The 12335-nt window shown below is 37.0% G+C and overlaps 1 protein-coding gene across 1 annotated transcript in view; it reads left to right on the top strand.

The window, feature by feature from the left end:
• Positions 1-12080, top strand: part of FRZB (frizzled related protein) — a 34272-nt gene extending 22192 nt beyond the window's left edge. The window contains exons 3-6 of the mRNA XM_007455574.1: positions 2645-2710; positions 6887-7091; positions 7433-7496; positions 10804-12080. Of these exons, the coding sequence (XP_007455636.1) occupies positions 2645-2710; positions 6887-7091; positions 7433-7496; positions 10804-10920 (452 nt within the window). The 3' untranslated portion in view covers positions 10921-12080. The remainder of the gene's footprint in view (positions 1-2644; positions 2711-6886; positions 7092-7432; positions 7497-10803) is intronic.
• Positions 12081-12335: the final 255 nt, after the last annotated feature.

Genomic DNA, 12335 nt, shown 5'->3' with positions numbered 1-12335 from the left:
GAGCATAAGAAAGTTTTCAAACATATAGTATGGCATTGCCACCTCTGAGGCCAGCAGGAGAAACAAGTGCATTGAGGAGGAACAAAATTTAGTCCCAAGAAAATAATTGCTTAGGTCATTAGCTATTAAGAAAGAGACTAGCTAATACATGTAGTTGTACATATGAGTTTCAAGCTTTTTTTTGTTTGTTTGCGGTACGCGGGCCTTTCACTGTTGTGGCCTCTCCAGTTGCGGAGCACGGGCTCCGGACGCGCAGGCTCAGTGGCCATGGCTCATGGGCCCAGCCGCTCCGCAGCATGTGGGATCTTCCCAGACCAGGGCACAAACCCGTGTCCCCTGCATCAGCAGGTGGACTCTCAACCACTGCGCCACCAGGGAAGCCCTGTAGTTGTGCATATGGTTGTGGAAACACCTACTTGAAATCTTCCTAAATTGTTTTATGATATAATTTTTTTGAAAAATCTCTGCCTGGAAAGTGTTTTAGAATCCATTTTTTATGCTTCAAGCAAAGTTATATGGTAACAGCATCATATTAGATGCAATCCAGTAACAGCTGGTGTATTTTTGCCAAGAATTTTTTATTAGAACGTGCAATTTTCTGAAGAATTACAAATATGTAGATAATTTATCTACATTCATTATTTTTAATGAATAAATATCTATTTTTAAAGAGATAGAAAAGCATAAGTGAATTGGGAGATTGGGATTGACATATATACACTAATATGTATAAAATAGATAACTAATAAGAACCTGCTGTATAGCACAGGGAACTCCACTTCACTGTATAGTAGAAACTAACACAACATTGTAAAACAACTATACCCCAATTAAAAAAAATTTTAATTAAAAAAATATAAAGAGGTAGAAAAGCATAAATCCATATCTATATATGGGTGAGGATAATTTGTAAGTCAAAGACCATAACATATATTTCTTCAGAAATAATGTCAATCTCAAGAATATCTCTCTCTTAAAAATGTGTAATATTTTGGTACAAAATAAAGCAATAGAACTAGATAACTTTCTACTCTGTTTTAAATGGGAATACAAATGTTTTGCTAATAAGAAAGTTATTTTTTGAAGAGTCTTCTTCAAAATAGCAACCAGCACTGATGTTGCATATGGTTTATTGGGCTGAGATTGTTCTTCCACAAAAATAGTGTTAAAAATTATCTGCAGAACAAAAGAATTGCTGTGTGTAGCCCTGAGGACATCCTCACTTCTCTCCTGGGTGAGAACAACAGTCCTGCTGCTTCTGCTTTGGAGACCAGCACCTGTCCCCAGTAGAGACGCTTATTTCTAGAACTGAAAATCGGGTAGTGAGGTGTTACATCCCTTGGGACTACTACTTCAAAGCATGTCATCTGTGAGTTCAACTGGAAATAACATTTATTTTGATTAGAAAACACAATGTCAAATCGTCAAGGAAAGCTTCTGCCTTTTATTAGTCTCCATGCTAACATAAAACACTTTTTAAACAAAAATTTTTTGTTGGCTTCTTTTCTGTGGTTCATGTGTTCATTTTTCCTTTTTCTGTGTGAAAATAGAAGAAACACACCCCATTTCATCTTCAGTGAAGCTTTCTCAGGGGTACTATTTTAAAGAAATCTTTACATAAACTAAAATGCTTTCTAAGGTAATTGTGTATTATTTCCTATTTTTATATTGACTTTAATGACTAAGAATTTACTATGATGTATATATATTATGATGTATGATGTATATATGTTGTATATTTCTTAGCTAAGTAATCTATAAACAGTATAGTAATCTATAAACAATATAGTAATCCACTCTCCAAGATGTTAAATGATTTATCCAATACATGAAACATTTTGAGATAATTACCTTTATTACATACACCTGTATTATGTCACATAGAATATGTGTTCTGGTCACCACTCACCAGATATTTAAAAAGCGCAGAACTTCTCATTTTGAAATACGTATCTAGTAATTTCCGCCAATAAACATAAAAATACCATTGAGTTTAATAGCAGTTATTCTGTCTGTAGAAGGCAGTCATGATAATCACTATGGTGTACACCTGAAACAAGTATAATATTGTAACTCATTTATACTTCAGTTAAAAATTTAAAAAGTAAAAATTAAATAAAAAAGAAGGAACTCATGCCTCTTCAATAAGTTCACTGGGTTATAACAATACCTGCTTATCTCACTGAGTTGCTTTTAGATCCGGAAACTAATATTTGGAGGGGTGCTGTGTAATCTGTAAAATGTCTGTGAATGCAAGTGATCTTGCACAGGGGTAAACCAGTTACCTGAGCATAAGCATAAATTGCCTCTCAGTTGGCATGGATTCTTCTGCCACAAGCACTAAGCATGTCTCTTTCAGGACTCTGGAGTCATGCCCTCCTCCTGCATGGTGATGAAGTGTTTCCTCAGGATCTGGGTGGTTTGTTGGAGAATGGGAACTTACGAGCATTTGACACTGAATAAGAGGCTATGTATCTAGAATAAACGTGAATGTAGTTCCAGGAGAAAGAGACCAGACACGTAGAATTACTAAGAGCCTCCTTGCTACCAAACTTGGATCTAATATTACCAAAAAATGTGCATAAACAAAAGAAAGCGGATGTTGAAGTTTTGCTTACAATAGATAAAATGTTATATTTTTTAGAACGCTGCAAATGTAAACCTATCAGAGCTACACAGAAGACCTATTTCCGAAACAATTACAACTATGGTAAGGATAACTTCATGATTGATTTATAAACTGCTGAGTTAAGAAAGGATGTGTATGTGTGTGTAAATAAGAATGAGGCTTAAAAACAAACAAGGACAACTTTTTTTTAAATTGATTTTTTTTTGGCTGCATTGGGTTTTCATTGCTGTGCGTGGGCTTTCTCTGGTTGCCCTGAGCGGGGGCTCGGTGGGGTGCACAGGCTTCTCGTTGCCGTGGCTTCTCTTGTCATGGAGCACAAGCTCTAGGCGCGCGGGCTTCAGTAGTTGTGGCACACGGGCTCAGTAGTTGTGGCTCACGGGCTCAGTAGTTGTGGCTCACGGGCTCTAGAGCGCAGGCTCAGTAATTGTGGTGCACTGGCTTAGTTGCTCTGCGGCATGTGGGATCTTCCTGGACCAGGGCTCAAACCTGTGTCCCCTACATTGGCAGGTGGGTTCTTAACCACCGCACCACCAGGGTAGCCCCAACAAGGACAACTTTTAAGAGCAAACTCTCCCTGTTCCAAACAATTAAACGGTCTCATAAGGGGACCATTCTCAACAAATGCTTGATTTTTTTTGAAGCATATCAGGCAGCATTGCTGGCATCTTAGAACCATGCAATTAAGTACACAGAGATACATTTCAAAACAGATGGAAGGGACTCTTCCCTTTCTGACGGGCCAGGGAGGATCTGGAGCTGCAATGGGTCATCAGTTGTGATTTACAGGGGTGAACAGTAAGTGGGGTAAACAGAGGAGCACTTCAATGCGTTATGAGTGGTTAAAAGAATCAAACTGGGTTTCTTCAGTCTAACTCATGGAAAACATTGACAGAGTTGGAAAGTAACACAAAAGTTGTTAGTATTCAATTAAGGAAATGTTTTGTTATCTAGCCTGACCTAGACATGTGGTATTCTGATAAAATATTAATTCAAGAGCTACCAATCTAAATGTAGCTGACAAATTTAACTGGAGGAGGAAAAAGCCTGCTGCCTCTGTGCCAAGTACTGTGTTAGGCGGTTTCCATACACTATCTTATGTGATTTTCTCAACTGCGCCATGAGATGTTCTATTATCCTTATTTCATCAATGATTATTGAACCTAAGTTGTCTTTCCTTTGATTATTCAGAATTACTTTTGGGTACTGGGATGCTTCAGAGTCACAAATATCAATTACCACTATATTTCAAAGGGTCAATTAATAGAGTTTTCCAGTTGATAAAATAAGGAACAAATCAGTATTTGCTGTATTCCATAGGCATTTTATTATGATTCCCCCCCCCGGCATTTATGAGATTAATAAAGTTCATGTTATTGTCTCTGTCGATGCTGAGTAAATGAATAAACATGGCAACTAAATAGATTTTTAAAGGCACCTACCTTATTAAAATGAGGGCTTTATTATTGAGTTTACATGCCCTACTTTAGAGAATATAGGACATACACGGCACACTTATCCTGCTTTTATAATTTGGGGAATTGGATGGAGAGAAATGGGTAAATCTCTGTAAGAATAATCTTTGATATCTTTGAGAATACTGTGTATTGAAAGGTATCAAGTAAAAGATTCAGTGTAGTTAAATCTCTTTAAAATAAATATACCTAGTATCTCAAGTTTTTCTTCAACGGAATCAATTTTTATTTTTTGTTTACTAACATCTTTAGAGGAATCTATAGTTTCTCTTAGCCAATGGTAGACACACTTTCCAAGGTTGAAATGTTTACCTGGCTGCTCATCTGAGGACCCTCTCCTCTACAAAGTGATATGAAATATCACAAGAAAAGGGAAGTCTTAATTTTTAGGAGATTAGCTTTGTAAGACTGAAAAATGCTATATGAACTTTTAAGTACGGTTATATTAAAAACAAAAGCATGATAGAAATTTTGTATTGGGGAATTTTAGTTGAATTTATATTTATTTTACTTATTAATTTTTACTATACCCAACCTTCTTGGTGCTGCAGTGGTTAGTGCTGCTATTTTTGTTAAAAGATAAGATACTACTGGTTACAAGTCACGGAAACAGAAAATCAGCAACGAGGTAGCTGAGTGAAAATTACAACCGAAAATGGGATACAGAGCACAGTTAATGGAAAAAAGATAATTTCTTTCTCAGAGCCAAACAATAACTAGGTTGCCCATAGTTTAAGGATTTTCACTTGTCTGAGGCTTACTCAGAGCTTCTTTGGGGAAGGCAGGCACTGAAATGATTAAATAGAAGGAAAAACCCTGCAAAGAAAATACATTTTAAATTCCAAAATATGTTGATTTTTGTCTTTCTTAAATATCTACATGTGTCTACTGAGAAAACAAAGTGGGGGTGGGAGCATTTGATAATTCAGATAAAACCTCTGCTTCATTCAGATTAATTCAGTTAAAAGCTCTTGAGCTTTAACAAAATTGCTTGAATAATAAAGTAAGTCTTGTAGAGAGATATTTATTTTGGAGTGGGTACATGTGCTAAAAATTTCTAATGAAAATAGTAGACACACCGGGTAAATAAATCATTAGTTTGAGAAGGTTTGCACAGTTCACTAATCTGTGATAGTTGATGAATGCTATGAAGCACATTCACATAAGCCAGGATGCACAAAAATGTCTGCTAGCTGGGGTTGTGAATCTATTATCTGATTCTCCCAAATGACATTTCAAAAAGGGCAATCTTATCTTTTGTTAAAATAAGAGTAGAACACTAATAAAAAGGGACTCCTTCACTCACAAATCACACCAAGCAGGGACAGCTGGGCAGTTACATTTTGCTTAGTATAAGCTCTCATACTTGAGACAACTAATTCTCTGAAGATTGAAATACCTGTAAAGCAAAAATGAGGTTTTGTCCTAAAGTTTTTAGAATTAGTAGCTTAATTTTTATTGTATGTGTCTTGTACTGGTAGAATGTTATTGAATAAGTTTCTGTATGGAATTGGGGCATTGATGGGAGGCAATGGCTTATTAGCTGGCTTTATATTTTCACGGATTACTTTTTTCTTTGTAGTTCAAAACCCCTAAAATATGTGGGAAGGGACTCAGATGAAAGTAGTTTACAGATATATGCCTAAGAGGTTTTCAAAAAGTACATTCATTTGGATATGTTGTGTTTTCCTCTGTATAACATCCATGGATATTGAACTAGAGCAATGAGGCTGCCTGGTCAAAAGCCACTGGCTTCTTACTAATTGACATTTTTGCTTCTTCTTAGGCTTTTTCAAACTCCCCCTTTAGGAAAAAAAAAGTAAAAAGCTCATTTACCAGAAGTAGGAATCTAAAGAATTTGGCTCTTCCAAAGGAGAGAAATACAGAAAAGGAGAACTGTACTTTCTAGATTCTGAGTCAAATACTTTGACTTTGCAACTGAATTATTTTTAAAGCAGTTTGTCTTTATATTGAGAAGTCAAGCCGAGTCTTATAAGTTGGGTGCTAGAATATCCCTTGAAAGAGGTAAATTAATGCAATTGACATATTAGACCACATTCCATAGCACATGAGTGGTGACAGTTTTTATTCAAAAAGAAAATGCAGTATACCTAAAGGAGGGTATGAAAGATAATCTATACTGAAACAAAGGAAGAAAGGAGCAGATGTCTGAGCAGTGAGCTAAGATGAGGAAGGTGGAAAGATCGAAGAACAAGCTTGGGAACACCGTAGAACAGCACAACTTTATGACACTAAAGAAAACTCCAACTCTTTAGAAAATCTATTAACAGACCCTATAGAAGAATGCTGACAAAGCAACAAAGAATATTTAAGTACTAGGTCTTTACATATCGTGAAATTAATATAGTTTAAATTCTTCTTGGCACAATTGAAACTGCACATATACATATACATACATCCAAAATGAAATTTTGAAGGAAAATTACATCCAGATTCAATCTTTGATTATCTAAATGGTTTCTCACCATGAAATACATGCACACATGTATGCTTATATACACACAAATATAAACTTACATGCAAATACACACAAATATAAACTTACATGCAAAGGGGATCAGGGCTGAACATTAAGGGGGCAGGTGTGTTGTGTAGTGTGTCACTCACTACTGTCTAAGATGAAAATATATGGTTGACTTTTCCTCTCTATTATTTGAGCATTAAGTGGATATGAATTGACTAGAAAGAAGCCTATGTGTCTTTTTTGAATGGGGTGCCTATTGTGTATCATATTACCACATCAGCTTTGTTGTCTTTTAACCAGTCATTCGGGCTAAAGTTAAAGAAGTAAAGATCAAGTGCCATGATGTGACTGCAGTAGTGGAAGTGAAGGAGGTTTTAAAGGCTTCTCTGGTAAACATTCCAAGGGGCACTGTTAACCTTTACACCAGCTCTGGTTGCCTGTGTCCTCCACTTAACATCAATGAGGAGTATCTCATCATGGGCTATGAAGATGAGGAACGCTCCAGGTAATTCACTCCTTAAGGATTCAGAATAATGACTCCTGGGTTCTTTGGGATCTGTCTACCTTCTGAGGGATTAAAGATGTTTTAGTTGGATCCTTCAATTTCATGTATTGGATACAAAAGTTTATGTGGGAAATTTGTGGGTGTGCATTTTTCTGGGGAGAGGGATCATAGCTTCATTTGTTCTTAGAGGGGTCCATGACTCCCAATTAGTTAGAATTACTGTTCTAAAACTTGGCTGTCCTAGTCTAGTATAAACAGTAAGTCTTTCTGACAATGATCCCTTGTACTTTTCAGTAATATATTTTAATGTTTCAAAAATGGTTGCTTCTTTTAAAATATAGATTACTGTTGGTGGAAGGTTCTATTGCTGAGAAATGGAAGGATCGACTTGGTAAAAAAGTTAAGGTAAGTCTAAATTTTATGTTCAAAATGATAAACAGAAAATAAAAGTAGAAGGACAGTCATTTGTCATTTAAATAGCTGCCCTCAACTTCATGAGAAATATTAAAACCTGATACATATATATTTAATATTCCAAGAACTGAGTTTGTCTGTAATGTCTGTTTCATTTAAGGAGCAAATTCTGTGTGTGTGTATCAGAGATCTAACTACAGCTGTCTAACTTCTCACCATGGGAAGTCTAGCTGTAATTAGGCCAGCCCTGCTGTGGTGGCTCCACATTATCATTAGGGCTCCAGGCTCCATCTAGCTTATGGATCGGTCATTTTTAAAGATATTGCTTCCATATTCAAGGTCAGCTGGAGGTCACAGGATGGCTGCCCTACCTCCACATCACACCTACATTTCAGGGAGAAAGAAAAGGGAGGTAAAAATAGATTCCAAGCATCCTACCTAGCAATTTTACTTAGGACTGGGTCTCCTGTCCATCCCTAGCTGCAAGAGAAGCTGGAAAATGTAGTTTTTTTAGATGAATATGTTGGTTCCTTGAACAATTGGAGTTCTGTGAGTCAGAGAAGAAGGGGAGAATAAAGCTTGGGTACAAAATTGCCAATATTGTCCCAATGCATAGACACCAATTCCTACGTACAAGGTGCAGCTGCATTTATCTGTATATAAGAGATCTGACCAAATTAGGTCCTTAGAGCAGAAACATAGCTTTATTTTTTCTATTTTTTTTTCTTTTTTTGGCGGTACGCGGGCCTGTCACTGTTGTGGCTTCTCCTGTCGCGGAGCACAGGCTCCAAACGCACAGGTTCAGCGGCCATGGCTCATGGGCCCAGCTGCTCCGCGGCATATGAGATCTTCCCGGACCGGGGCACGAACCTGTGTCCCCTGCATGGGCAGGCGGACTCTCAACCACTGCGCCACCAGGGAAGCCCCATAGCTTTATTTTTAAGCCAATGACTCTTAGATTCTGTAAGTGATGCATTTAAAAAAAAAATCACAGTAAATCACCTTATTATAGAAGGTTCCATTTCCTCTTACTAAGCAAATCTGTTTCAACAAAAGGAATGTGGGTAGTATGCACAGAAGGGCAAAGATCATAAACGGTGTGTGTGCGTGTGTGTGTGTGTTTGTGTGTGTGTGTGTATGTGTGTGTGTAGTGGGCAAAAAGCGGGGGAGGGGAGAGTGGGAATTGTACCAAACATAATACATCCTCTTCCCTCTGAGTCTGAAGGCTTGGGAAACATTTACAAGTGTAAGTTAAACACCCCCAGGCAGTTTATCTTATACACCTGGCACTTGACACAGCAGACACCTTTCAGTTTAAGTGACCTACAAGAAACGTAGAAGGCATTATTTTGCAGGGAGAAAATACCCTCCAGAAAGCTCTCCCTCCCCCGCCCGCAGTATTTTGTCAAAAGTGAGATGTATTTCAAGTTCAGACTCATGAGAATTCTCTATTTGTATCTCTTTTCAATTTGTTTGGTGTCTGTTAAAAAGTAGCTCTTCTTCAGTGTGTTGGAATCTCTTACTGTCCTTTTAATTCCGCGTTCTGCTTGCTAATGCAGAACAGGAATTTGTCCTAAATTCCTGTACCAATTGGAAGAGCTTTCAACATCATTGCTGCAAAGCATATAACACAGCTTGCTGCTTCTCTTTTGGTACCAAAACAATTATCATCATGTAAAGACCCAGGACACATGGCGTGTGTGTCCTTTTTCTTAGTAAGGCAAAGATATTTTCCATTGATTTCTACAGGGAACTCACAGTTATTATTGTGAACTCATTTATATTTTCAGTCTGGATTTAAACATGCTGAAGGGAAGAAATAGCTTGAACAATTTTTAATTCATACACAGAACTCAGGGTTAAAGACCATGAATGGGAAACCTCTTTTGGCTAGAATTACTGAGATCCTTACTGTAGTTTACCAGTCAGTTCTGAAGATGTAAAAAAGAGTTTTATGTAGGATACTGTTTTTTTTTAAATAAGAGTTGTCCTTTTCAGCTGATTTTTTTGCTCTCAGGGATAGATTAAGAATTAAATAAAGACTTTTCTATGGTTTTGCAATGCAATTTTTTTTTTAAACCTAAGTCTCTATAATAGCAGGTTGTTCAAATCAAGATATTTGGCCTGCCTTGGGGAGCTGAAATTCAGACTTTTTTTTTTTATATATGAAAATCCAATAAGATTGTGGAGTTAAGTGTGCTAAAATGAAGAATTACTTTCAGTAATTTCAGTAACTGAAAATAGAGAATTTGTTATCTACTAAGAATTTTATACATTTTTCATCTGTGAATCTTCAGAACACTAAGCAGATGCTAGAATTAATTCTAATATGTAAATGATAAGGTCTAGTAAGTCCAAGAATCTTCGAATGGTAACTGATGGAGTTAGAATTTGAACTTGGGCCATCTGACATTAGCTCCTTGCTGCTCAAAGTGTGGTCCCTGGACCAGCAACACTGGCATCACCTGGGAGCTTGTTAGGTATGAAAATCTTGGACCCCATCCCAGACCCACTGAATGAGGATCTGCAATTTTAACAAGATCTCCAAGTTATTTCTGTATTCATGGAAGTTTAAGAAGTACTGCTATAGCCCTTATTCTTAGTTACTACCTGTAATTCCATAATATAACTTCCTTTTAAATTATTATATTCAATAATGTAAACATTATTGAAATTGTTAATATGAAATATTAATAAGCTTGATTGTAATTATTAGAAACATTGGTGATGTCTGCTTTGTAAAACGTAGAATGAGGGCAGAACTTAGTTCTGTTTTGTTGCACTTGGTAGATATTATTTGGGAAATATTTTTAAGGGACTCTACCCCGTCCCCCCATTTTCATTTTTTTCACTGCTCAAATCACACAGGTTTAAAAGGCTGTGTTTTTACGAGTCATAAGAGAGGAGACTAAGAAGTAGCCCTTTCTTCAAATTCTCTATGTAAATCTTCCATTTGTTGGTCACCCATGAAGTATGAGACTTGTGTACGTTACCTCAGGAAATACCCACAGATATCGATGTATATTTGTGTCACCGTTTATTGGAGATTTTAAGTTAAAGATTTGATATGAAAGCATTACTGATACAAGTGGCCAATTTTGTGGTTTTTCAAATCAAAGAATTATGTTTATATAGCATCCATCTCATTGTTACCCTGGGATATAGATTTTATACTTTTGGAAAAGTAGTAAAATGCTTTTGAGATCTGATTTTGCAGTCTTACTCAGTTGTTAGAATAATAGAAGTGATGACCCTGGTAATATGTGCTTGTGACCATATTCTGTTTTAAATTTCACAGCGCTGGGATATGAAGCTCCGTCATCTTGGACTGAATAAAAGTGATTCTAGCCATAGTGATTCCACTCAGAGTCAGAAGTCTGGTAGGAACTCTAACCCCCGGCAAGCACGCAACTAAATCCTGAAATGCAGAAAATCCTCAGTGGACTTCCTATTAAGACTTGCGTTGCTGGACTAGCAAAGGAAAATTGCACTATTGCACAACATATTCTATTTTTTAACCACAAAAATCAGGTGGTAACTGATATTACTTCTATTTTTTCTTTTATTTTCTGCTTTTCTCCTTCCCTCCATCCCTACCCCCCTTTTTTGTGGTCTGGGTGCAGATCCTTAAATATATTATGTGTATCCTATTTCACTAATCATGGGAAAACTGTTCTTTGCAATAATAATAAATTAAACATGTTGATACCAGGGCCTCGTTGCTGGAGTAAATGTTAATTTACTGTTCTGCACCCAGATTGGGAATGCAATATTGGATGCAAAGAGATTTCTGGTATACACAGCAAGCTAGATAGGCTGTAAAGCATACTTTGCTGATCTAATTACAGCCTCATTTTTGCATGCCTTTTGGGCATTCTCCTCACGCTTAGAAAGTTCTAAATGTTTGTAAAGGTAAAATGGCAGTTTGAAATAAAATGCCACACAGGCAAAGTTATCAAGCACCAGGAAGCATTTATGAGGAAACGACACGCAAGATGAATTATTTGCAAGATTGGCAGGAAGCAAAATAAACAGTGTTAGGAGCTGGGGAAAGAGCATTTTGCCTGATCGAGAAGCACAACTGAAACCAGTAGCTGTTGGGGTGTTAACAGCAGTGTTTCTCTTTTGGCAACACATTCGATTTGTTTGTGAATATATTAATCAGCATTAGGGAAGTGAAATATAACCAGATATCAGCTGTTATCAGCATGGCTGTGTTTAATTTGCTTCCTTTTAGATAAACCCATTGGTGTAAGTCTTTTTTTCTTCTTTTAAAATAAATCTCACTTGCTGCATTTGACCAGGAAAAGAAAGTGTGTATGCATATGCACCAGGGTATTATTTTTTTAAAGATATGGGGCTTTCTAAAATGCTGTAGTTGCAGGATGGTAAAATGTGCAAGATTCTGGGTGTGGGTGTGTCTGTGTGTGTTAGCGTGGGGTGTGTGTCCGTACACTCACACCCAAGCTTAACTGAATTACAGGCCTGTGCAGTGGCCTGCACTTTATCATTTGGATTTGTGCTGTTTAATGCTCAGTAAAATATGCTTAATAAAAGGAATGATGGTGGTCAGGAGAGAGGTGATTCTGACTTTTGAAACAAATGCTCATTCTCATTACCTGAGCTGCAGTGGGGTCCCCTGGGGACCATGGGGAACAAATGATGCTCTCACTTCTTCCTCCAGCAGGGTTTCTTTAGAGCCTGTGCCTGTCACTTGACAGTCTCATTCTCTTAAATTTACATATTTGATATTAGTATTAATAGAACCAAATTTCTAAGCTGTGGTATGCTGAAAAGAAAACACTTATGAAGCAAATGGTGCTGTTTCCT

Source organism: Lipotes vexillifer, unplaced genomic scaffold (genome assembly GCF_000442215.2).
Source record: "Lipotes vexillifer unplaced genomic scaffold, Lipotes_vexillifer_v1.1 scaffold1121, whole genome shotgun sequence".
NCBI lineage: Eukaryota > Metazoa > Chordata > Mammalia > Artiodactyla > Lipotidae > Lipotes > Lipotes vexillifer.
The sequence above is the reverse complement of the archived record's forward strand: the minus strand, read 5'-3'. Positions and strand labels throughout refer to the sequence as shown.